A 27,456-nucleotide genomic window follows, 5' to 3' on the forward strand; every position below is an offset into this window, starting at 1 on the left:
TTTCTTCATGTCTGTTTCTGTATTCTGTTTTACCTTGCTTTATTTTTTTCCTTTTTGGTATTCTGTGCTAGCTAAATTTCTCTGCAGACCTTTGGACAGTTCCTTGGGTTTTTGGCCTCCTGAAAGTTGAATTTATTTGTACCCAGTAAGAGCTGTACACTTTTACCTATATTGTTCTTTAGTTATTTTTGCTTTCAAAGACTCATTTATTAAAAAAACCTATTATTTCCCTTTGTGTATATCTGAAACAGTACTGCAAGCTGTCACACACAAGTAGAAGGAACATCTTTGATTATATATCTCCTTAAAGAAGAGATTAAATAATCACATAGGCCAAAATAAAATTCTGAAGCTATGCTTGAAACAAACTACTAGAGCTGTGCGTGTTATGCAAATTGGAATGAATATAACAAGATTTTCAAAGTAATATAGAAAATAACATGTACATTATAATTTCATGTTTAGTTTACGCAACATGACAAGGTATAAGTAATAAATTAAGTCATAATATACCTCAACACCTTTTAACACAATGGTGTCATTAAAATAGTCATCAAGTCAAGCAGGTGTAATGGAAATAAAACCTTATAAGAAAAAGAGATGTCATTATTTCTAAACAACCATAGTTTTTGGCTAGAGAATTTAGTCCTTGAAAAAGAGTTGAAAATTCAGAAATGGCCTGCAGAGCACTAGAAGTGCAGATGAGATTTCACACCACTAAAATTTTAATCAAAAAGGGTTAATCAGGAGTTGTAGTGAGAATAGGTGAGTAGATGCACGGAAATAAAAAGACAAGTGATGAGGGAAAAGAATAAAAAAGAGACAATACGAGAGAAGAAATGAAGCATAGTTAGTTATTTTTACTAATAAGACGAGTAATATCATTAAAGATTAAAGAGAGGAAAGTGCAGCTGGGTGGTAGCATCATTTAGAGGACTGAGATCAACTCTATCCATCCTTTGTATTCTGTACTAAGGAGTAACTCGCACGCTGATATCGTTTATTACCGTATTAGTATACTGGGCTCTGGCACCTATGCCATCAGCACAATATTATGTGTTTTTATCAGTCAGGAAAGATTTTAAACACAAGCTACTGACATTGTTCAATCTTTGCCATTTGTTATTCAGTCCCGGTAGATAGGGTATGGGTTTTCCCCCTTAACTGAAACTATTCAAAATGATCTCATCTGATTTGTTTTACCCAGGCGCCATCGCTGCCCTCATAAACCCACAAGGATTTATGATAATGGACAACAGCCGTGCCTCACAACAGAGTATGTGGAAAAATATCCCAAGTATAGCAACATCTCTCCTCCCTGGAGCCTTAAGCCGAAACAAGAGTACCAAGTGCATCGTGGGAAAATGGAAGGAATGACAACATTTAAGTAAACATTTTAAAGCAACGTGTTTTACAATTACTCTATAAAGTTTCTCATACTTTCTCTTTCAAGGAGGGGGATCTGAAAATTGTATTGCAATACTTTTCAATATGCAATCATTGCATCATTTACACTTTTAGCATATTTAGACGTATAAATTTTGAGTGTAGAAATACATTTACCACAAAAAAGTAATAAAAAATAGCGAAGCATGCATACAACAAGATTTGCATTCTTTACAGCATCCTTTAACCTGTAAAGGGAAACTAAATTTTTTGTCCTTGTTTTCAGCCTGTTTTGGAAATCTAGGCCTCATCAAGCCTGAAAAAGTTGGCAAGCTGGGGAACTGTCTGTAATACATGTGTGGAATCTGAGATGCTGGGAACATGAAACCTTAAGAAACAGGACCAGAGATTTTTTTTGTTCAGACAGTTCTAAATTATGAGGAGTTTGAAGAAAGCCAACTATAAAGGGGTTCAGCAGGTCTGTCCTGTCAGTGCACAGACTCTGATGTTAAACTTACAAAATTAAAGAACATCTTTCCAAGAATTAGAAGACATCACTCATTCATTATTAATAATGTGACAGGAGTATAAACCTTCACTTTTTCCATTATTATTTTTCTTTTAAGCTACAAGAGAAACAGGCAAAATTCCTCAGTGTATAAAAAAACCCCAAACCAACAAATGGGACACACATAGAAAGGCCAAATGCCATTCTGCAAGATTGGTTGTGTACTGCATATACTGTTTAAGCACCTACATATGTACTATACACCCTCTTAACGTAGCGTGACCGTATAAAAACAATGAAATGCTGTTTTGGATTATACTCCATCCTCCTCATGCAATTATAAATGCTGCCACTTGTAGTAGTTTGATCTTTGCTCTGTTTTTGCCTTCCGGATCATTTCTTTGTAAAATTACAGCAACTTCTAGTCTCCTTTCAGATATTTTAAATAATATTTTTAAACTGGTAATGAGAGTCAGAGTGTTGAAAAGTTGCTTCACCATCTACCTTTGAATAAAGGCTGTATCATGCATCAGAGACCTTAGATTTATGTACTATGGTTTTCTTTCCTTCTTGCTATCCCTCTAACATGTGACATCAGATTGATTTTTCCGAGTAAACATAAGTCATTGTTTTTCTGTATAATGGAAAAATGACAAAAGTGACTCCATCAGAAAAAAAAGTTTTTTAACCAGTGTTTCCTTTTTCCCCACTTCAGATCTGATTATTTACCATATGATATTGTGAAGCGACCTTTTCGGGTACAAGAAGAACATAAACCAAAGACGGGAAAGATAGAACTGGGAACCACATACCAGAGAGATTATAATGCTCATAAAATACAACCAGTGACAATAGTAAGACCCCTAGAGAGAAAACACACTACAGGAGGAAAATTGGATACCATACCAACCTATCAAGGTAATAATATATGCCACCTTTAGAAAGAGAAATAACCAGGATGAAGGTAGTATTCTGAATTGCCTATATTAGAAGCTAGATTTCTTAGTTTGGGCCAGAAAGTAAAGACATACTACAAAGCAGGTGATAATGCCTTAAGATGTTCAGCACTCCAGTTGTTTAGAGGTAACATTTATTGGTTCTAAACAAAAAGCCTTTTCTAAGGTTTTCTTGGCTAGGAGGAGAAATTCTAAGGTTAGTCTGTCTCAGGCAAAAGTTGGTTGTAATCGAAGTGCCAATATATGTTTCAGATAGTTTGAGCTCATGTAACATGTTTTACCAAAGAGTAGGTCAAAGTTGATTTTATATTTCTGGTTTATGTACTGTATAGTATGATCTGTTTTGACAGAAATTATTCTATTATGATGGTCAGCACAAAGGCACTTTTAAGTCATTTTGGCACGTGACCTTGATATACCAGTAGAAAATTTTATACATAAGATGTGTTACTAAATTTGTTACATCTATTGCACTGTAGTCCCAGTTGTAGAAATAAATTATGAGATATGATCTACTAGAGTGATGAAAATCAAGATGTTCCTCATTATGAGAGCCAGTGGTATTGAAAAAATAGTTGAAATAACGAGAATCAGATATGGCTGTTAAAACAGGAGGTTAGAATGCTTGGTGCAAAATGAGCAGAGGAGAGAGTGCAGCGAGAGAAAGTTGGAAAGATAAAACTGGGGAAAAAAGGCTCTTCAAAAAAAGCCAGTTATATTTGAGTAGCTTCTTTAAGCTTAGAAATGCATTTATATTAATACATTCTATTTATACTTATTAATTGTAAATAAATTATGAAGAAATTTAAATATTTCCATTTAGCTTACGTGTAAGTGTAGGTTAGGAAATAATTTAGCCTACTCTCAGCATTTAAGTAAGACACCTTGCAATGGCTTTATTTAAAATGCATGATAGCAGTCCAAGGGAGAGTATCAAGGAGTGAAAAAACACTGGAAGCTGAAGGAAGTACAGTGATTGCAAGACAAAAAATTGATTTCAACTGCCTCTGAAGAAGTTTAGACTGGACAGTAAGTTTTTTAACTGTAGAAAAACAGTCTGTTTGTAAAAAAACCCAGAAGCGAAGAAAAAAAAAAATCCTAACAAGCTTTAAGCTGATGTAATGTTGATACGGAAATTAAGAGAGAGAATTCTTCCAATCAGTAGTGAACATGACCCATTGACCTGTAAGGTTCCTTTCAGCCCTCTATATTTGCATAAACTTCTAAGTAAAATGTAAGATATTGTATATAAAACCTGGATATGGCTATTTTCTGTATAGAACACATGCTAAATACGTACATACAACATTCTCCTTGAGGAAATAGTCCAAACAGGGTATTACATACAATTCTTTTGTCTGTTTTTATCACACCAATAATAGAAGACAGTTTTGTGATACCGCAAACAGGCAGATAACATTATCATTCTCACTTACATCAATTTTCTTTGGTTTGTGAGATTTAATACCGGAAGAATTTGGCTTCATTTTAAAGGAATGGTCTTGAGTAACAGCACTTGTATGGTGAAATTTTGTTTTTGCTTTAAAGATGACTATAGGTCATGGGAAGTTCAAAGAAGGGAACCTAGTAAGGTGGAGCATATGTACCACCCCCCTACAGAGAAATTTGGAAATCCTACTACGTTTCAAGATGACTTTGTTCCTAGGGAACTGATTCCCAGACAAAGTTTTAAGCCTCCACGTGTAGCCAAGCTTTCAGATGTGCCTTTTGATAGTGCTACTAGTCATCGCACTTCTTACATTGCTCATCAACTGGAACCAAAATTCGTCAGATCAAAAGAAGAGTACAAGCCAAGCAACCAACCCTTTGAAGATCTCACAACCCACCGGAATGATTTTAAAGGGCTACCTGGGCAACTTGCAAAAAGCTGCAAGCCTGAAAATGCAAAAGTTGGGTCCAGTGCTCAATTTAATGGAGTCACTGAATTCCAGGATCGTTTTCAGCCATGGTTGGTGTCCTTGCCCGAGGTCCGTAAAACAAAAGAGTACGTGCCACCCCCAGGCAACATGGATTTTAACTCCATGAGCCATCTTGATTACATTAAGCATGAGATTTCTCCTGCTGTCCCCGTAAGACCCGTTTCTAATAGAAGAACCACCAATGCCCCTTTTCAAGGGAATACTACTACGAAAGAAGACTTTAAAGCTTGGAGCATCTGTCGGCAAGAGACTACTAAGAAACAACAGGAAATTCCAAACCCCACGGGCAAGTTTTATGATTTAACTACGTTCAAGTCTCATTACATACCCCATCAGATCATTCCGGTTCAAAGTTTCAAACCTGCATGTGCTGTAGTTCCTAATTCAGCTCCCTTTCAAGATGAAACAATTTATCGCACAGAATATACTCCAAAGAAACAAGATATCTGCCCAGCAAATTACCCATCTCCTCCAGGTTATGTCTATGTAAACACAGATTCTCATGGTCACAAATTCTTCCGCCAGCTTACTCCGGAATTTTCCAAGTCCAATAGTAATCCTATTCCAAAGGAAGTAGCTGTTGTGTCATAATACTTAAATGCATTATTTCAAGCACCCTGGTAAAATAATTGGAATCCTTCTTGTTGTTTCTTGAATAACACTGAAAGCAAATTAAATAATGCAAAGTCTGCTTTTAAAAGCATTGCAACTAACAGCTTGAAGAAAATCAAAGCGAAGCCAGAAGTTTATTACAAGACTAATAAAGATTTGCCAATTTTCCTAAGAATAATGCATTTCACATGGCATCTATTCTTTTTTGATTGTGCATTCTAGTTTTCTTGACTTCACAGATTTCATTATGCTCTATCTCAAGCATATGTATTGTACATTTAATTTTCTGCATCTGCAAATCAAATAATTGTATTTGTGACACAGCAAGTATCTTATGATCACAACTTTGTTTTCATAGTAAGCAAATCATGCTATAATAATTAAATAATTAGCCCATCAGTCCAGTCTCTTCAATAATTTGAGGAATCTGATAAGGTTTTTTCCTTTGTCTTTTGCTGCCCAAACCATAAGATAGCATTCTGTGATACCTAGGCCTTTCTAAAAAACTGGTTTTATCTTTACTCATCATTACTTTTCCTTCATTCCGTTCTGATGAGAGTATAAAGGTCACACTACAATTTCTGATAGCAATTAACAAGAAGTAACCTTGTTCTTTTTCTGTACACATGCTTGAAATCACTCAGACATAAAGGGCAGGTCATTAAACTGCCTCCTAATTTCCTTAATAGTGCTTTTTCAGCCTTACTACCAAAGGAAAAAAAGCTGATGCAAAGCTAAGTATGTGTTCTCCCCACCCAAGAAATTTTTAAACCCAGTGTGCAAATTCAACCAAATTTCACAAAGAGATTTCAACAACGATTGTTTTTCGAGTTGCAAGGCAGATGGTGAGGAAGCAGAGAGAATCAGGGCTCAAAAAGTTAACATCCATCCACCGCAGTTTTTGCTGTCTGATTTTTAAAGCTAAACAGCCAGTTACCACGGCCAAAGCTCACTGCAGAGGCAGTCTGAAGGGCAAAATGGCAGAAAACGAAATGTGTATGTGGAGATAACAGAAAATAGTGTAAACTCTGTTAAAAGAAGTATCAGCCAAGATGCAGAAATCTCTAGAAAGCCTGGCTTCAGTCTGCCTGCTCTCCAAATAATTGCTTGTTACAAACACACAAATTTTTATACAATTGTACATGCAATGATTATGCTTCTGTGTGAGAGACTTAGTCCTTTCTTTATGTATCTTCACCTGATTTGGGGAAATCAAGGTGAACAGATTTCAGCCCTGTTCATGATTTAAGCAAGTCCCAATAAACAGTTCCATGATCAACAGTACTATCTTCTATCACAGTACTCCAGTATGATTTTTTTCAGTATTGCATATCTAGTATTCATTGGTATAGAGCAGTTATTTGGGTTCTGAAGAAATACGTGTTCATACCTCATAAACCACCAATAAAAGGACTAAGATCAATGACGGAAATGTGTTGCAAGGAGCAACTGGATTGTATGCAAGGGAAGAAAGCTGAACTGAATATACAGGCTGTGCGTAAAAGCACTGCATGAGGGAGCTCCAGACATTATTAGAGCATCAGTTACTTTCAGGTAATGTTTGCCTTTGTACTGTGTTTTTGTAACATGACTTACTCTGTTAATGAAGCGATTCAATTAAACTTTTCTCTCTGAAGATTATTCACGTCCCCTGCTGGTAAAGACATATTTTGGATTGGGAGTGAACAAGGGTAATGTAAAGTTGAGATATCCTAAAAGCGGGACAGGAAAAAAAAAACCCACAACAATTCACTGGCAACCTTCTGTACCACAAAAGAAAACAAAGTACAAACACCCTTCTCTTTATGAAACTTGAGTCATTGTCTGGCAACAACTGAGGAAACAAAGTCAAAACTTCACATAGGTTACACCTACCCAAGTCCATATCCTATACACATTCTGGGTCCCTCATGAGAAGTTCACAGAAGCTCCTAATATCCTCCAGCTCTCTTTTCTAGGGAGGAAGAAAACCCATTGAGAAATGCTATCTGAATCCTTGACGTTACGTGTGCCTGCATGTTCTGCTGAACACGGCTCCTCCTCTGGGTCTGTGAGTGAGCCCAGATGCTTTTTTGGAATTTTCACAGCTGTTTTTTTAGTTCTTAAGTCACTTCCCCCCCACTTAAGTTATGGAAAGTCATTTGCTGCCACCTACCAGCACAGTACAAAAATTTGTGAGAGGAAGTGGAGGGCATATTCAGATATATTTAACAGTTCCTGTGCAGATGTGTTCAAAGACTTTTTTAGGGTGGACGGGGTGTATTCCCCTTCAGTTTGCCCTTAATGTTTTCCTCTAAGTTTAACAGTGAAAGAGAGAAGCTTTTATTACGTTACAGTTGAAAGAGCCACACCCTACTGATCGTGCTTCCAGGAAAAGCATCAAATAATATTCTAAACCTTCAGACAGTATTCAATATTTGAGGTGAACTTTTTCATAAGCAACATATTATTGACATGCAGACAGAATGAATAGCAGGCTGGAAAACTAATATTTCTCAAAATAACAGCTGTTAAAAAAGTGTTTTATGATGTCATGTTAAACCAGGTTGTAGAAGCAGAAACGTTACTCATGGATTCAATGGCTCTTCTAAAAGTGCTTTTCATGCACCATGCTATAAGCATGATCCACAGAACTGCTGTACACATTTTTATTTTGATTTTTTTTTTTAAGACTGCACAGAAAGAAGACATTGCTGACACAGAAGGAAAATTAAAGACCCACGCACCTCTGCCAAGGTTACCCTCTAGGATAACTCTGAAATACCACCATTTCATTACTAGACATTTATTTTCAGTTTAATACATTTTTTAAGGCTTTTCTTTTTCATATTATTTATGAAACTCTTGTTTCTAAAGAGCATTACACATATTGGGTATTCTGAAACTTTTTTTCCTGTAGATACTTTCATCACCCACTAAATATAAAACATAGAGCTCTTTCTTTTGGATCTAAAGGAACTCTTCTTAGTGCAGAACATGAAGGCCTGGCTAAGAAATGAAACTTAATTCCACCTTTATACAGAATCCTGATTCTAGATTACAGTGACTCAGATCTGATTTATTTGGATTTTGGCAAATTCTCTTCTCCACTTTTTCTGCCAGGTTACATCTATGTTGCTTCTTAATAGCACTGCAAAGCAGACTGTAACGAAGCTGAGAATCTGTCTGATAAGCTGTCAAAAATAAGAACTAAGCTTTGAAAAAAATCTCAGAATTACAGACATAGTTGATAAAATAACACTTGGAATGAAATCATAGCTACCATGAAAATCACAGTAATAAACAATCTCTGGGTAATCAGTGTTGAATAATCAAACTAGACTTTATTTCAGAAATATCAAAACTACGTTGAAGAAAGCTAAAATCTTCAGTTACTGGAGAAGCAATAAAATAATCTACAGAGGAATGTCATGCCAATCGCAATAACAAACATTTACAGCACTGCTTCTGTATAGCATGCATATTTAATCAAAGGCAAAATTAAAGCAACAAAAAATGCTATGTGTTAACATTTGAAAACTTTAAATATAAAGGAAAAACATGAATAAGAAATTTTGGTAATAAGAAAAAATATATGTCCAAAAATCTTTATTAAACACTGTACAAAACAAAATATTGCACTTTTAAATCAGACAATAAATATCTACAAAAGTATCTTACAAATGTTTTCTTTTAATTTAAAAAAAACTGCTTAAACAATCAAGACCCATTGCTGATTAAAAAGGTAATGATCAGGAATATCCTCTCCTTGCAGTCAGCCTTGGACATAATAGTCCACATTAAACATTTTCTATACAGTAGTGCTAATCTAATTTTCAGTGATGCAAACCCATCGTGCAGGAATGCTGCTTCTAAAACTGTTCTTGCAGCATACCCACTAATCAGCATGTAACGTAGTTCAGTAATGTAACACAAGATCCAGGTCAGTACAAGCATTCAGGCCTGCAATCGGTGCAGTAATTTGGAAACTACCAAACTACAAAACCATGTACCTGGTGCCTCCTGTGGGGGGTCTCTCTGTTTACAGCCCTAGTGAGACAATCTGCAACATGGGAAACAGTTTACCTGGGAATATCATCATCAGAATTTATCAACTTGCAAAAGACTCAAATGGTCAATGGTCATGATGAAAAGTCACTGTGATGGAAAACTGCTCAAAATGGATTTCTTGCACTTGTCTATCTTCATAATTAATAATGATTCCTTGGACATTTTGCCCCATTAAAAGGGGGAGAAAAAGAATTTATTCAAGACAGCAAATCTGACAGCCACGTTTGGCCAGTTATTGGCTCCCCGTTTGTCTTGATGTGCAAGAGAACAGTGCTCACAAATGTTTCATTCACAGCTCTGACAAAGAAGCCTTGTGTGTAATTTAAAATCAGTAGAAAAAGTCTAATCATGCCAGAACTTCAATTGTACTTCAGTGACTGGAGAAGAAGAATAGAAACAATGGAAAATGACACCTCATTTATTCAAAACAGATCTACAGCTGTTTTGAAAATTGTACTAGCATCTACAATTTCTTCTACTGCATACACATAAATACAAGCATGAAAAATTGAATGTACTTCTGTGTATCCATCTGACAGCTAGTATCAGTAAAACGTATCCCGTGAGATCAGCCCTTAAGCTCAAGCTGTTTATGAAAATGAAGTTGCTGGTCAAAAAATTTACAGCTACAAGCCACAGCTTCTATAAATTGAAAAATTGTGTTCAATTTGATAAAACGATAAAACCAAAACCTAGGGGTCAGTAATTGCTGCATTCCAAAATTCTTCAAAGGATTTTGTGACTTTTTCTCATAAGTTAAGGACAGTAGGCACTACCTGGTGCTTTTAGTTAACACTTCTTCCCCCTAATAAAATTATAATGTGATGGCCTGTAAAATTTTACAGATGATGTGCCATGATATTATCTTTCTAATCCAGACACAAAAATGTTTAAAACATTAAGTTCCATTGCAAAGAGTGGATAATAAAAGTTTCCAGAAGAAATACCCTGTCCAGCATATCAATCTGCAGTACTGTTTTTTCATTAGCCCCACGTTTCCATTTAACTGTTATGACTAATGTCTTATTTACAAGTGTATACTTTGAGCAGGCTAGTTTAATGAACCTCTCTTCTCATCTCTTCACTGCAGCATCATGAACTTTCCATAGAAGAGTTACATTTCTTGACATGATTGACAACATCTTTGTTTGTAGGTGTCTATCAAGCATAACTTTAGTTGCTTTACAAATGTACAGTAGTGAGTTGTATCCTTGCACTCGCCTTCTGAAAAATATATTTAAACATTAAAAGGCTTTATAATGGACAAAAGATAAATAGTAGAACTTATCATCGTAATTGTAAACAACTGATGGATTCCTGGTTGGTTTGTCATTATTTAACTACACGTTTCTGGCCAGCAGTGGATTCAAAGCTAAACTAGGTCACAAGTAAGAGGTGTGACTTCATTGCATTCATTTACCTATTGTCTGTTTCAGAAAACTACCCCATCTTTCAGGAATGAACAGCTTGGAGACATGAGTCACAACTGGCACAGTCATGTAGGGAAATGTGCATAAAACAACTTCCTAAATATCCTGTTTCTAAAAGTGCTTTTGAGGCTTTAATATCAAACTGGCCTACTCAGAGAAAAATAACCCCAGGATTATGAAGTGCTCCTTGGAGAGGATAGTTTTACCTTTGATGTACAATCAAATGTTTGCAGAATCATTAGTGTACAACTGTGAGTCATTTCTAATATAACTGCTACAAACTATTACTATGCTCATATAAATAAACATTTACATACTGCCACAGGATGTGACACTGCAGTGTTGCCAGGTCACTGGTCTCTTCCTCCATCCACAGTACTGATCAGCCACAGGTTTGTTACTCTTTCTGTGTACACAGTACACTCGTCTGGACTGAAATCCACTCCCACAGTCCACACTGCAAGGCCTCCAAGGGCCTGTCCTCCAATAGACATCGCATGCCTCTGAAGAACAGTTTCTTCTGACAGGAGACCTGTGGAGGAAAATAAACGGCGGTTACATTTTTACTTTCGTGCTAAACACTTATTCACAGAATGACAGAACCCATGTTGGAAAGGCCTTCTGGAGACTGATTAGCCCACACCCCCTGCTCACAGCACAATAAACTAGACCAGGTCGCTTAAGACCATTTCCGTTTGTGTTTTGAGTATCTCCAAGGATGGAGGCTCCACAACCTCTCTGGCCAACCTGTTTCAGTGTTTGAGAACCCTCAGAGTAAAAAAATTCTTATGTGCAAGTTGAATTTCCTGTATTTCATTTTGTGCTCATTCATCATGCCTCACTCATGAGGAAACAAAAGACAAGGCCTTTAAGCCAATTCCTTAATCCTGGAATAGAAAAAATGTTTTACCTTTAGGAAAACTTAACTGACCCTGAACTGTTGCACACTGGATGCTGCAAGTCCTTTGTGCATAACCTCCCTCCTGAACACAAGTAATATTTCCATGCTGACACTGAACCGCCTCAAGCATTCGAAGCTGCCAAAGTGAAATCCTTGCTCTTAGTAGTAAACGGCAGCTTCACCACGAACTTCAGCCGAGCCAAAACTTAATTGTGCGTGCAGCAAAAATGCTTCAAAATGCTCACTGTTCAGGAGCACTTCTGTAGCAAGAAATAGGAAGAGCTGGGTTCGGTCATCTAGAAACCCGGTAACGATTCCCAGGTATGTACTTGTTACCCATTTATCCCATGCTCTTCATTGCCCTGCCTACGCATTTGGCCTGGAACAAAGTTTTGTGGCCCCAAGCCCTTGGGTTAATTTTATCTTTAAAATCACTCTTTTTTGAGATTATGGTGTTTCACAGAGACTGCCATCCACTCGTGCCACAGCATAGCCCCAAGTGAATCTGCTGGTTGATTCCATGGCGGTTTAAAGCCTGCACTTTTCATATTGAAAGGAGTTGCTTAAAGACAGTAAAAGAAATTAACAGAGTTCTTGCAAAGAATGTGGACCTTGAAGTAAAAAGTCACGCCTTCTCAATCATTCAGTTTTTACATACCTCAACAGTACCTACTAAGAGGCAGAACGAGATCTCTCTCTGCGGAGAAGCACATCTTATTTCAGTAATCATCAACTAGTAAACCAATATACATGGTCCACAACATAAGGCCCAGGAAAACTCTTATTTTAGAAAATCTAGGCAGCAGTAGGCCAGAATAAAAAGTAATATCAGAAGAGACCTAGTTCAGTAATAATAATAAAAAAAAAGTTATGACAGATGACTCCAAGTTCTACTTTCTTTTGGGGAATCAAGATTCTCTCAATTTCTCCTTTTGCCATTAGCACAGTGGAAGACACTGATCAAACCCATCACCCTCCTTGGGTTCCTGAATTCAGTGTGTACAAAGGGTTGACTGTTACCACCTCCTTCCCTTGTGTTTGATACATAGGAATTTGCATATTTATACTGCACGGACAATCCTGTATCTTTAATTTGATCATCTAAAGAATCTAACTAGTAGCGCTTCAAACTGTGTACCTCTTTCTTTCATCACAAGAAGAGTCTGGCACCAAAGATCCATTACGAAGTTGACATACAAAGTGACGATGCTGTAAACCTACAGGGCGGCCTACACAGCGACCAGAACACTAAAGAGAGAGAAAAGGGTGAGAGGAAAGAAAAACAATCAGGTCAATAACAACAGAATTACCCTTCTATGCAGTTACCCGGCTACACAACCCAGTCACAAATTCTTGATCTGTGTTTCTCCATCTTCACCCCTATCACGCCTCAGTTTGGATAAACCCTGGATATTCTGGATTTCTCTGTGTGCAATTTTGTCAAGATACTGACTTTCCTACCTATTCATAAGGCTAAATCCATTGTCTATTCTCTCATCATTTCACATTCCTTCTGCAGTTCTGACAATCACAAACTTGCCTTGCTAGTATCTGTAACAGGAATGCAGTAACAGTAATTTTTTTTAATTCGTTACTTTGCTCACTGAATAGTAAATACTCTTTTAATAATTATAAAAATCATAGCAATATGAACACAAGTTTACTGCGCAAACAAAGAAAGAAAATATGAGAAAGCAGAGTTCTGTGTATTAAATATTACTGCAACTGCTTTTGAAGCACATTCATACATCTTTCTTTGGGGACTTCACAAGTACAGCTATGCAAACTGTGTTCTCACAAGACTGCTATAAAAGCAATATACTAGCTTAAAAAACTGAATACATAGTAATGGACTAGCTTATGAAATACACTGAAATTAATACTCTGATTACGGATCAGGTCTTCAACAAATAAAATTAGCTCAGACGTCACAAAATGAAAAAACCACAGGATTTGTAATTCACTGGTTTGAAAGGTAATCACAACTAGTGCCACACAGCGCTTCCTTTGTGCAATAGAGTAGACGTTCAGCCAGTGGCGTGATGACACCAATACACTTTTATAAAATAAGGAGTTTCCAGACAAACTCTGTCACTTACCTGTCCTTTTGTCTGTATTGTGCCCACCGTACACGAATGACCCATACAGGGTTTCCTTCCCACAGGACGATCTCTGTGTGTGCAAGCAGCTGGCAGCAGTGTCAGCACGCTGCCGTTGGCTTTTACTTGTTGACAAGTTACTTGTCGATAGTGAAATCCATTGCCACAAGATGCAGAACACTCAGACCATGGACTAGTTGCCCACCTACAGGATACAGAGACAATTTTATAGCAACTCTGCAAGCACTGCAAACCGGACGGGAGTTAGCAGCAATCTGTTTGCAAATAAAAATCAAGAGAACCCGTCCTCGCATTTTTTAGATGAAAGAAAAGGTAGAATCAGCTTTTTCAGTTGTTTATCAAGATCTCATAAATTCGGTGAACTGACGACTAAGATAACTGACTCAACATATGCTAACGGAAGTTACACTGCTTGTTACCCAGAAGGTTATACTCAGTAAACCCTGTAGACCCTGCTGGATTTAATATTTCTGAATGAAGAACAGCGTCCTTTTCCATAACCTATAAATGAACTGTTCTGATTTACTACTAAGGCAACAGGTGTCATAACTAATCCAACTTTATTACATCAAGATCTTGCTAGATAATGGCTCAAGTTGAACATGTTATTTATTGATTAGAAGTTGCAAGGATTTCGTCTGTCTTGGCAGATAGGAACAATACTAGAGAAACAGCAGGTGGTAATACAATTTATTTGACTCAATCTTTTCATAAATCTAAGCCAGAAATACAGAATGGGGCTTTATGTGTAGCACAATTGTGATAACAGGAAAAATATTCTATTGTCTGTAGCAATTATTTCATTTTCTTATTTCTTCATTTCAAGCAGTTTATATCCATTCAGGGACAATTAATCCTTTACACTCTGGACCTTTGTCTTTTTGTCCTTTTCAAAGCTCAAGTACTTTTGCAAACATTTGGTGCAGCGCACGAACAGCGACTCAGCAAAGCCTTAATTTGGCAAACACTTAAAGCACAAGTTAAGTACATGCTTAAACCCTAATATTTGCTTAACTGTACTTCTATGCTGTGCTGGAGAGAAGCGATTAAACACACGCAAAACACTTGGAATAATAAGGGCCCATGACACTGACTGTACCTCTAAAGCCTTTAATTCTATGGATACTTTCTGAAGAGTTGCCTTGGGATCAGCAGATCGTGCAGAAATCAGTAAGTGGGGAAAGGGAGAGGGAAGTCTGAACATTTTGCACTTCAATCCCAGGGAAGGGGGAGAGGTTAGAAGCACTAGGAACCAGAGACAGGACTATTTCCAGGCATCTGGGATGCTCTTCCTATATAGGAACTGCGGAATACTTATACAAAAGCAAAACAACTTGTACATTAGCAGAGATGCATAATTCAAGGTAGAGTTAATTATGTTACTATACACACAATTCCCTTCCACTGGTAAATACATAAAGCTAAATTAAAAGCAAAACCTAAGCATTTTAATAAGAGAGAATTTAGGTGCCGGTCTGTTTAGCCGTATGAAACAACCGATTGGTTTTTGTGCTGAATAGTCTGGGTTCAGTGATAATCAGATGATTGGTAAGTCATGCACCAAAAAGGCACGACCTTGCTCGGGGGAGCATCAGGCCCCCTGGTATCCTCCTCTCTGTCATCTGCTCTCAATGGCTGGATTTTAAGAGGGAAACCTGCAACCCTGTCTGTGTGTTTCAAACAGTTCTATTTCAGTATTTTTCCACTGGCAAGGAGTTTGCTTGTTATGGGCTGGCTAGAGTTCAGACTAATTTAAGATGATCTGGTTTTTTGGCTGCTAATAATGAAATATAAACAAATTTATCCTGATATTTATCTGTTGCTATGTTTTCTGTATTTAGAACAGAGTTTAGAACATACTGGCAAGACACGCTCCCCCAATGTCAGTTAAGGTCTTAACACTTCTCTCCAAACATTTTCCAGTGAGGGACAACTCCAAAATGAGTGCATGACTTCTCATCCCTCACAGATTTTTACTTTGCTGACAGTGATGGCCAATGCTTTTAAGCAACGGAAAGCACTTGTTTTGAGGACTCCTCTGGGATTTCCTGCTAAAAACCTAGAGCAACGCCTTGTTGAGCTGGAATGCTCAGTGCAACTCAAGAATTCTAGAGGTAAGGTTTTGGCTTTTGGAATCAGATGCGGTGGTATACTTGCCTGTGATGTAAAGATTTTCTGCCCCAAGATCACAAGGTATCCCAGTTGATCCAGCAAGAGAACTGGCAGGGAAGGACATGGAAGGAGCATAAATAACACTGTGGTGAGGGGCATTAGGGACAAACGAGGCATTCCACAGTAAACAGCCTACTCGGAGCTCTGCTGGCATGGGAGGAGAGGAGGTGAACACGGAGTATTCTGGCTGCTCGAAACATGAGGAGTTTTCCCTCTGTGCACTGGCACAGATTCCACAAAACTAGCACATCACAATGTCAGAGAGACCTCCAGCTTAGCTTTTCAGGTCTCGGTGTCGTGGCAGCAAGAACTTGCTGCAGCAGCACGGAGACTCGCACACATCTCTTCATTTGCACCAAGCATTCCCCTACTCGCTTGCAACCCATTTTCATATCTCTCATGCTTTATTCAGGATGAAAGAAACCCCACATTTCAGAGTATAACCACAGAAACATTTTCAGGAAGTTGTGAATGCATTTTAATACACATAGAGCACATGGAAATAGAGTAGAAAGGAGTTTACCTGGCAGGGCAGTCATCTGTGTTGCATGACTGGTAAGTAATCACTGGTTTTTGCAGCTCTCTGCATAACGATTCATTTACTTTCTGTTTCTCTGCATTCATGCACTGTAGTCTTCTGGAGCGGGTTCCTGAATTCCCACAGCTAGCAGAGCAAGTACTCCACTCAGCATATTCCCACTTATAATCTAAAAAATGCAATTGGAAGTAGTGTGAGACAGGCACTATACAGTGTAACCGTGTCACATTTTAATTGGTTTGGCAGCATATTCTGTAAACTAGATAGATAGTGCATCCTCTGTAGAAAAGCAAATAAATATTCCAGCACTGTGAAAAGGGACCATAAGCCAAAGTAGAATTTAGTCCTACTCAACTTCCCCTCGAGTTCAGCCCTTCTATAAAAGCATGAAGTTCTCTAGGAGGCAAATGGGATCAGCATATGTGCACATGAAGGGCAGAACCTGGCTCACAGTAGGAACTGATGAACTTCTTTTAAAACTTTCATAACGTTTTTATACAATGAGCATTAAAAAGAGGAAACTGTAAATCAGGCTCTCTACGTTTCCTGCTGTTCTACAGTAAGCTTATTCTGAAGAAAACTCATCTTACTCCAGACATAATTTCAGGATTTAAGAGAATCCTGTACTAAACTATAGAAAAGTATTTAATGCATAAATAATTTGCCACTGAGGCATCTGGCAAGATGAAAAAGGAATTTGTTTTAAAGAGCTTTTTATATTAAAAACCGATCACCTCTAACAATTACTACCTTTATATTTAGTCACAATTCCGCACTTACCCATTCCCCCCCAAATTTTTTTTTTTTGACACTTGGTAAAAGATGAAGTACTATGCAATGTTGACAGATTTTTATGTGATCACAGAAGGAGTCAGATTTTTCTGTAATAACCAAGAATAATTGATAGCTACCAGCTGTGTCCACAGGTTCACTCTTCCAGCACATAATGAATTCTTTAACTTATTGTTTTTCAATGTTTCGTTATTACTTCTGGGTTTCTTAAAATAATACAAAAGGGCCTTTTTCAAAGTAGAAATAGTTAAATTTACTGACTGCAACTATGATGGAGAGACTGTATTGTTTGTTTAACTAGGATGATACAGCTCAGAAGTGCCCTCAATATGCCTACTGTGCAAAAACCACCAAAGGAGATTTTGCAGTCTTACAAAGGTATGGGTATTTCAGTGATGAAACATTTACACAAGCATCAATCAGAGTTAAAGCTCACAACTAGAAAACGGAATCTCCCCAAAACCCTGGCCAGCCAGACTGGAAAGGGTATTGGGCAACCAAAAGGCAGTGCAGCTAAAGGCTACAGGTGGATGGTTCCATACCTGGCTAGACCTGTTCAGAAATTCTAACTGTAATGAGATCTATGCTAGGACCAAGGCCTGGATATCATCTTTGATAAACTCAATTAGGCTATTTCCTGATTCAGTTCATTAATATTTTGATTGACTTTTGATTTTAAAAATAAATAGTTTGATCAGAGATACGTTTCAGTACAATTACTTTGTAAATATAACTGATTCCACAACCCCATGCAGACCAGAGCCATTCTCACCCATGAAAGTAATCCACTGGCAAACACTGAGAATACACTTTTATATACAGATCTGATCTTGCTGCTTGAGTCCTCTGCACATAAACCGTAAGTCAAATCATATCGATAGGTTAGGAGATAAATCACATGCAAAAACTTCCAGTTTCAACAGATACTTCTTTTTAAACCTGATTTGCAGTCCCTGGCTATTGACTGATTAGAGAGTTTTTTTTAAAACTGTCATATAGAGTTTGGTGCTCTGCTGCCAGACTCTTAGTAGGATTTAAGTCTTGAAAGGTTCTTGAAAACGTAATATTGAAATGAGAGCGCAGTGTGCCCTAAGTATGTGACTACAATATGGTGGCTACCATCTGATGCTGGAATATGACAATTATATTAAAATTATTTTTATCATAATTATTTCCAAAGATGACCTCAAAGTCACTTCTGTTTCAGTTTGGTGGGCTATCATGGAAGCCATTGCTGTGATTTGTTGAAGGGGGAGTTGAGAAAACCTGCCTGATTTAAAACTGTTTAAGCAGTAAGACACTGAATCAGGCAACATTCAGTTTCTCAGCTACACAGGTAAGAAATGAGAACCTCCACGTGATATCTGGATATACATTAACACCCATATCCCACTTTAATTACAGACATTGTCTATTGACTTAAATGGGACTATTCACATATGTGGAGTTAAAACATTTATCTATGAATGACTTTCTATATCTAAAAGCAGGTTAGGTTTCAGGAAAGCCTTTACAGAGTGAAAGAAAATATTTTTAAAATGTAAGAATTTGTCATATAATTTTCAACAAACCTTCCTTCTTGACATTTACCCAAACTGACATTAGTTTTGCACTAGTTGATGTCCAACATTGGAATTGTCCAGCAAATTGACCAGAGTTGGTGTTCACCTCTAGGATACGACCCCCAGCCAGGGTTTGGTATTCCAAGGTCTTAACTTCCTCAATTGGACTATCTCCAAAAAGCCAGTGAACTGTATTTCTGTAACTGGGCAGCACCGGGCAACCTAAAAATCAACAGCATTTTAGCAGATTTTTCTAAACACATTGAAATATTTGTGAATACATACGTATGATTGTATAATTTTACATAAAAGACCTTACCATACCAGTCTAAATAAAAACAAGAGTATGTATAAATTCATTGGAGTCCAAGCTATGGCCCAAAATCCTGACTGCCCCTTGAGTGTCATCAGCTGTGTAAGATGATGTAGACTTAAAGTTTTTTATATTTTCCCTTTCATTAAGTTCTTACAAATTTAATTTCTATATGAACAAAGGGGGTGTGGAGAACAATTATTTAAATGGAACAAAGATTTTATCCCAGACTCTACAATATGCAAGTAGGTTTGTAATGGAAAGGAGTCAAACACATTAAATTGCTGCATTTTCACTCCACAGGAACAAGTAGGGATGGAAACAGAGGTATTCATTTAGACAGAAAAATAAAAAAACAGTTCTAAAGCCCACCTGAATCCCTTCCCATCATTTTCAATTGAAACTCAAAGAGAAATTATGTAGCTTTAGTCTCATGATGAGTCACTTAGATGGTACCTAAAGGGTTGTCATCTGAAAACATTTTTTTAAAAGCTGAATCAAAAAAAAAAATTGTGTGTCTTACTCTGAGGCTCCCTCCTTGACAACAGAAAGCTGAGATATGGTTAGGAAATCCAGAACGTCACCAAACCTGGACTCTTGGGAATTACACTCATTTTCTCCATTTTAATGAAATGAATAAATAATTTAAATGACAAAGCAGAAAAGACAACATACCTATTCTTAGTGGATCTCCAGGTACCACACTGACATTTGTACCAATTCCAGATGCCATTAGGACACGCTTTCTTCTGCTTCCCTTTGACAACAGAGTGTTATTCTCTGTAAATCTTTGATCTGTAACACATTGCACAAAATCTTTTCTTAGCAAGAATTAAACCATGATGCTAAAAAAAAAAATGTATCAAAATATCCACCATGCTAGTTATGAAGCAGAAGGATAATAGCGCTTTGGATTTCTTTAGGATCAACTTCATTTATGCAGTTAAATTGTCTGCCTACCAAATATGCTTCAATATGTCAACAGGGAAACACAGAAATTATTTATAATGTTTATGCAAGTTTCTAAATTAATCAAATTTACTGAATTTTATTTATTAGAAAAATAAGCCTGTAACATTTAGTGTAAAAAGAAGATTTACAGGATGTATGATGTATTTCCTGTTTCTCGCGACAATGTTATTTATTATTTCATTAGCAGTCATTCACAAACAGAAATTTCAAGAAAAATAATTATCCCGGTGGAATCAGGCCAATTCCTCTGTTCCATTAGATGGAATTATGACAAAGTGCTACAACAGCAAAAAGAAGAAAATCTTTTAAAATCTCATCATGCCTAGAGATAGCAAAATGTATGCAAAATTATATGCCTATCACTATAGCAACTCCTCCTTTTTATCATATGCCAGACAGAATAGCTGCCAAAATTGTGGGCAATCTGTCAGTAACACACAGTTCTTGCCACTTAGTCAACATTTCTGTTTTAATGAATGTGCAAAGTATCTCTGATTCTCCTTCTAGAAGGGTTTAAATCTTTTGTTATATTCTAACTTCTGCGGGTCATTTTACATTGGTTCAGCATTTTTCCTCAGTGTGCAATGTCCATACAAAGCCTCCTGCTTGTCTGTGTAAACACTGGGACAAAAACGTCTCCACAGAACCACAGCGAGGCCAGTCCCATACAGGCAAAAGGTTAGTTGCCTGGACAGTCCTTAGGAACTTTTATTAGAAAGGCTGCACAGATTTTGCTCTTGACTGCCTCAGGTCAGGCAGTAATTGCTGTAGTGAAGTCCAAAAGGCTGACACGATGTTGCTTTAGACAACACTGAGACAGTGCAATCTCTAAGCCCTGACACCATAAATCCTCCCGTTTCATTACAGTTTTGCACAGCCAAAAAATTTGCAGTATTTGGCCCTTTTCTATCCACTCAAGATTTATTTAAACTCATGTCATGTGACCAGGAATAGAAATGAAGTTCAGACTCTTCTGATCAATCTTCCCAGTCACATCATTATAATAATAGTCCTCTCTGGAACATCTGAAGTTTTGATGCACTCCAGGAAAACTGAAATCAAGAAGGGAGCTTCAGTCTACACCCATCCTCACATGGAGACTCCTATTATGTCTTTGGTACATCTTCCTTGGCCAAGAGATCCAAACATCTATAAACTGCCCTACACGTGTGTGCCTAAGAAAGCAAGCTTTGTAGCAGCACTGGCCATGTATAACTGCATTGTACTTTGTACAGCAAAATAATGAGAAAGTTAATCTCTAGAGCTGAATGATCCATTTATTGGAGCTATTTGCAAGGCGTGATTGTATTATACAGTATTATATTATTAATCTACTTACAATAGAGTTTTTCTTTACATTTTCTATTCTGAGAGTTAGCAGTTCATATTCAGAATTTTTTGTTTTCCATGGCCCTATGTTTTATTGGCATCTATAATTAAAAAACAAACCCCAAACCAGCCTTTGCTTTCACTTCACTGTATTTCCCCACAGATTTTCTAAATAACTCAAGCCTGCCCCATTTCCCTAGATAAAAGCACGAGGAACAACATAATGACAGTGGATTTAATTTTCTAATGTGTCTGCTGGTTTAAGGGCTCATATTTGTTGCCTGGAAGCAAGGAGATGGAAAAACTTTTGAAGAAGCCACAAGTGAAACCATCTTACCTAGATCCACTATTACAGGAAACACAAAATAGAGAACAGATCTCAGGGAGTCAGATGCAATCAAAAATTCCAAGCTCATAATAAAGTGTTAAATATCCCCCCAACTATTTTATTGGCTAAACTTCATAATCGAAGTGGGTCACTGTTGTTAACAATAAGGAATTCTCATTTAGCACTCACCAGTTAAGTGGAGGACAGACGCAGATTCAGCTTTTCCGAGAGCGTTGGTTGCTCTGCAAGTGTATGTCCCTGCATCTTCATAGGAAACATTCCTCAGAAATAAAGAGCCATTCAAAACCAAGAAAGAATTGATTTGTAGAACGTCCTTCTTCTTAAACCATGTTACATTTGGTTTGGGAACACCTTTAAAATGCAAATAATTACAACGTTTATTGTGAGAGATAAGCCATAGGTTTTATATTATTGCTACCATAACATCCAAGAATCAGAAGTTCCTTTGTCATTTTTCACCTGTACTGTAAACTAAAGTAACAACATTGCAGCAAGACAAGTACTTTTTCCACTCACAACAAAACTTTCCAGTTGTGAGCCCTGTTAATAATTCAGCTTCCCACTAAGATGAAAGGTTAAGCACTGTAAGGCAAACTCACAGAACAGCTTTAAAACCTTCTACCAGTGCTACAAAAGCAACGTGCTCATGTGTCTTGCTGCTGAAAGATGTGAGACCATTAACCCCAATCAAGAACAAGTGACATAAAAGATCTGCACAGCATCCTTTCATTCCACCTGCATCCCAGAATATATGAAGAAATGATTATTCAATTTCTAATTAAAAGGAAAAAAAAAAAATAAATGGAGGCAAAATATTTCTCTTGAAGAAAAAAAGGGTATGTTTATCGATTAGATTAGGAAATAGATCTGGCCAATTTCTGCCAAAAAGCTTCTGAAAAATTCTCCAGGTTGCAGGTGACATATATACAACTTGCAAGAAAAGGAACGGAAAGAGCTGTTAGCAACTAATCGAGGGGCTCAGTTGTTGAGCAATCTCATTTACCACGCTACAGAAAGCCAAAGCTCTATCATCAGTCCTACTGTAACGCCTGAACCCCGAGAAACTCAGCATTTGCAGATAACTTGTCATTCTAAATTTTAATGAAGGAACGACTTTGGACATTTATCTCTAATGAGATGTTTTTTCCACTGGCACAGTACCACCTTTGCGGGGGGACTTCTACTGTTTGATTTTCCTCAAACATTCGCCTTTAAAAAGATACTTTGCAAGTCGGCAAATCAGACACTTCTGGTTGAGCTGCTGCCGCAGAAATGCTCTTTCAAAGATTCAAAATCCTAGATGAATCACTGGCTAAGTCTGACCTACGTGGCACACCGACTAGCTGCAGAGGTGCACAACAAGCCTGAGAAGTTAAACCGTCTTTCACCTGAACTTGTTTATTTGCTAAAAATATTGAGCGGTGTCCACTGAACACTACCAAACCAGGTTCTGCGATAGAAGCCAACGTGAATGTGGGACGTTTGGAAGTTTCAGCCATATTGAATGCTAATTCAGTCTCCTCTCTTCACAGATCATTGTGCAGTATCACTTTACAGATGATGTCTTCATGATGTGGAATAGCCTTTAGGAACAACTTTAACATTTCAATCACTGGCTTAGCACTTCCAATGCACACCTCAAGTTTTTCCTTTACTGTAATAGGAACCAGACATATTTTTTGGAACCTACTATTTCACTGAAGGAAAAAGCTCCCCCCCACCATTTTGTCTAGAAAGCGAGCAGAAAGAAACAGTCTCTGCATAATCACAGATTTTGTTCTAGACAATTTAGCAGCTGTTCAGTGCTTTTAAACTCATGAGATTGTATTTTACTGAACAAAACTGTATAAAACAAAGTACAGATCTGCAGAGTGCACAAGGGTCCAAAAAGTCAGGCTGTTTTTCAAGTTTCCAGAAGAAGCGTGATGCCACTTCAAAAAACCCTTTTGGATTTAGGATGAGGTCTTGTTTTTAAGGGTCTTTTTTCCATTTTACCCCAGCTTTCTGGCTAAAGTGTATCATTCTCAGACATATTTTTCCTTTACAGTGTACTTTCCACGGCCATCCAGGCATATATACTTACTATACAGATGGGCTGAGGAGGTGTTGTGAGGATGCTGAGCTATTTTAATCTAAGGCCTAGAGGTCTGCAGCCAGACTACCCTCACTGGCACCAAAATCCTACAGACCAAGCAGAGTCAAATAATAAGCCAGAAGCAGCATGGTTGAGATTGGACTGAAGTCAAAAGATTTACAGTCAAAATCCACAAAACACAAAAACACAAAAATGTTTGGAAAGGTTCAAATTTAAGCTTTTAACCTGAGCCTCTATCAAACTTCAGCGCAATATCACCCCAAGATACAGTCCTCTCTCTGCTCTCACCACAGCACTCAGAAATGTACCTCGCTCCTGGGATTTAACTGAAGTCAAATATTTCTTTCTTCCAAACTTGGTTTGTATCCTAGAGTTCGTCCCAGAAAAACTGCCATGTCTCTACTCTTCTACTCACATCTCAGAGACAAGTTAAAACTCGGACTGGAGTTCAGTTTGCAGATGAAATCTGCAGAATAGCTTTGCTTCTCATTTTGAGTTCGAAACTGGGTATCTGTCACACACCTTAAACTTAAATTAAGTTATAGCAAATGATTCTGCTTTCTTTCTCCAAAGTGCTGTATACATTTCTCTGTAGGGGAAACAAGCAAGTAATACCACACACAGGTAAATCAGACCATTTCTCAAGTGAATAATGTGAACACACAGACATAAATTCTAGGTCTAAGGAGAAGTGTGGACAGAGCCCTGCGTGGCAATCCAGCCACCAGCCCAACTGAAATGCACAATGAATCCATCCAAGCAATCTTAGAGGTGCTGTCACTTACAGATAAAGTGTGTGTGTGTGGGGGAAATCCATGAAAATACATAATGGAAAAACAACACTACTACGCATTATACATGGCTATGACACACTGTCATTTTAAAATAGAGTTCTGTTATCCAGATACCTTCAGGGTCCATCTCTTCACAATAATTTTGAGCACCCTTCAAGTTTTCGCATTTCATGGTTCCTTTTTTTTCCCCAACCTCTGTATTATGTGGAAACCAATTCACTCTCTGGGCAGGAGATATTGGACCATCTGCTTAAGAACAACGTATCTGCAATCCAGCACCTTCTGTGTGCTTCCTCATGGGCTTTTGGTTAGGTTGCCATTAAGAGTATTAAGGCAAATCCTCAGCTCAAGCCCTGAGCTATGGAAAAAAGACGCCTTTCAGAGAAGAGTTCAGGGACCTATTGCTGGCTGGAGTATAGCATGAAGGGAGGAGAGGGGCAGGAGAGGAGAGGGGGTAGAACTCTGCACACTCTGCAGTCAGGACATAGCAGTATGCTGGAAATCAGGGGCCCCTAGCCCTGCCCTTCAGGGGAACTCAAAACTGGCCAGCACAAATGTGATATAAAGTTTTCAGAGCTGTGCATCCAGAGAGATGCAGTAGAGAATCCAGCCAGAAGAAAGGCTTATTGTGTGGTGCTATTCCATCTGCTGATAGACACCCTATAAATGGATTAAATAAAGCAGGAGAAAGACATCCCTTCTAGTCCAGCTCCTGTCTGTTCATATTGCCAGTGAAAAACCCTTTTCTGCCATAACTCTCATGAGACACATTGAGTTCTTGTGCATACTGTCATTTATGGAATTCCTATTTTACTGTGGGAGGATACTAAAAAAAAAAAAAATAATTTTAAGGTATGCATTTACTTTATTAATAGTGTCTGTGCTTAACAGTGCTTTGCATAAAACTCCTTCTCATAACATAACTCGTAGCACAACCCCAGTATGCAGTCACCATTTATGTATTTCATTTAAAAAAGCTTCCGTCATGCAGATTTTCAATGCTTTTCTTTTCGGAATTAGACTCCATATTTACTACTCCTGAGATAAGACTTTGCTGCTGGTATGCAGCGCTGAGTTAGGTCTCATCTATCAGCTCCTGTGAGAGAGCAGGCAAAGTATAGAGTTCCCACATTCCTCTTGTGACAAGACTCTTACAGTAGCGCTGTGAAAAGCACCGATTTTCCTACACAGAAACTTCAGGGTAAAGTTCAAGCATACCATCAGAAAGCTAGAAAAGCTCTTTTTTTTTTCCTAGGCAAATAGTTAAGGCCTAAAATCTGTACTTTATCCTTCAGTATTTATGTAAATAAAACTTTAAAAAGTTTTAAGTACCATTTTCTTATCCAAGTAAAACCTAAACTAAGCAAAAATAAGTCAAACACAAGGCCTTTTTTTTTTTTTTTTTTTTTTTTTTCTTAAAGAAGCTGAAATTATACTTGAGCTTTGGGACGTATCTGTAGGACTTCATGGAGGACTTTATCTGGTGTGCAAGGTTAAATTTTACTGCAGATGCTTGACTCTCCTTTACATAAAGGTTGATTCATATAGGGACTTTACATGGACAAAAATAACATTCACACTGTCTTCAAGAGCCTTTTCCATTACAGAACTGTAGCAAGAAGACTATTAGATGTTTAAAATCTAATTACATTGAATTTTAAAAATATTTCCGCCTCACTGCTATAATTTTCTACCCTCTGTTCTGACTCAAAGACGTTTCTACTGTTGTCACTTGTCCTTTCCCAGACAGTTTTAAAATGCGTCTTTCCTTTCACTTTACTCTCCAAATTTAACACATTTACATAAGCTTCTTCTACAGAATGGTTTCCTTTCTCTATCCATCAGAAGACACCAAATCACTCTGGGAATAATTTCCTAGCCCTTCTCTTCAGGAAAAAAAGTAAATCTTCTAGTTTGTAATCCTGGAAGGAAGTCTTTCCCTCTCTACATCCAACAAAATATTACTTTCAAGCTGAAGAATTCCTGGTTTGATCCCCAGCCAGTATAAAAAGGGGAAGAGGTAAGAGATGGCCTGTAGCCACCTTTGTTTCCTTCATACCCCACCTCCACGCAGGTGCAGCTGAGGATGAGCCCAAAGGTATCAACTCACCCAAACTGCCAAAGGTTCAGAATCCCTGAATGCAGTTTAGATCCCAGTTATTCAAATGGGAGATCCATCACTGACATCAGCTCGTAGCAGAATCAATCAATCATATCCTATGGCTCCAAGTCAGGAAAGCACTTAAGCATAGGATTAAGTCCATCCCTATTAGGGAATGCAATTAAACACATGTTTAAAATTAAGGATGGCTGTAATTATCCTTCATGAACAAAGACGTATTCCTGAACTTGGGCCTCCTTAGTCTTAGAAAAACCTTAAAAATCAGAATCTCAGTCTTGCAATGGATCTGAATCCTCTGACGTTAAAAATTTCTACTATAGACCTAAGCAGCTATAAAACTTTAAAATTAGTTTAATCTATTTTTCTGACCTCAAAAACAGGTTATTTTCCACTAGCACTGGAGCAGCTCTAAAATACTCAATGTTCCATGAAGAAAGTAATTTTCCACCGTGAGTGGCCCGGGGATAGCAAATGTTATGGAAAAAAACTCCAACTCCGGATGGGACTGAGAAACA

General features: G+C 37.6%; 2 protein-coding genes across 7 annotated transcripts in view; one reads left to right on the forward strand and one right to left on the reverse strand.

Moving 5' to 3' along the window:
- The first annotated feature begins 475 nt into the window (after positions 1–475).
- Positions 476–7,220, forward strand: SAXO2 (stabilizer of axonemal microtubules 2). Its single transcript, XM_026856081.1, has 4 exons — positions 476–483; positions 1,208–1,387; positions 2,610–2,812; positions 4,399–7,220. The coding sequence occupies exons 1-4, from the start codon at positions 476–478 to the stop codon at positions 5,379–5,381; spliced, it is 1,374 nt and encodes a 457-aa protein (XP_026711882.1). The 3' UTR covers positions 5,382–7,220.
- Positions 7,221–8,713: 1,493 nt separating this feature from the next.
- Positions 8,714–27,456, reverse strand: part of ADAMTSL3 (ADAMTS like 3) — a 190,637-nt gene continuing 171,894 nt past the window's right edge. For all 6 annotated transcript variants that reach the window (XM_026856436.1, XM_026856434.1, XM_026856437.1 and 3 more), the window contains 8 exons: positions 22,099–22,281; positions 19,956–20,075; positions 18,977–19,189; positions 16,599–16,782; positions 13,883–14,087; positions 12,922–13,031; positions 11,200–11,414; positions 8,714–10,676 (listed from right to left, as the gene is read on the reverse strand). In XM_026856436.1, the coding sequence (XP_026712237.1) occupies positions 10,567–10,676; positions 11,200–11,414; positions 12,922–13,031; positions 13,883–14,087; positions 16,599–16,782; positions 18,977–19,189; positions 19,956–20,075; positions 22,099–22,281 (1,340 nt within the window). In that variant the 3' untranslated portion in view covers positions 8,714–10,566. The remainder of the gene's footprint in view (positions 10,677–11,199; positions 11,415–12,921; positions 13,032–13,882; positions 14,088–16,598; positions 16,783–18,976; positions 19,190–19,955; positions 20,076–22,098; positions 22,282–27,456) is intronic.

The sequence above is a fragment of the Athene cunicularia genome (genome assembly GCF_003259725.1).
Source record: "Athene cunicularia isolate RWA chromosome 10 unlocalized genomic scaffold, athCun1 chr10_part1, whole genome shotgun sequence".
Classification (NCBI taxonomy): domain Eukaryota; kingdom Metazoa; phylum Chordata; class Aves; order Strigiformes; family Strigidae; genus Athene; species Athene cunicularia.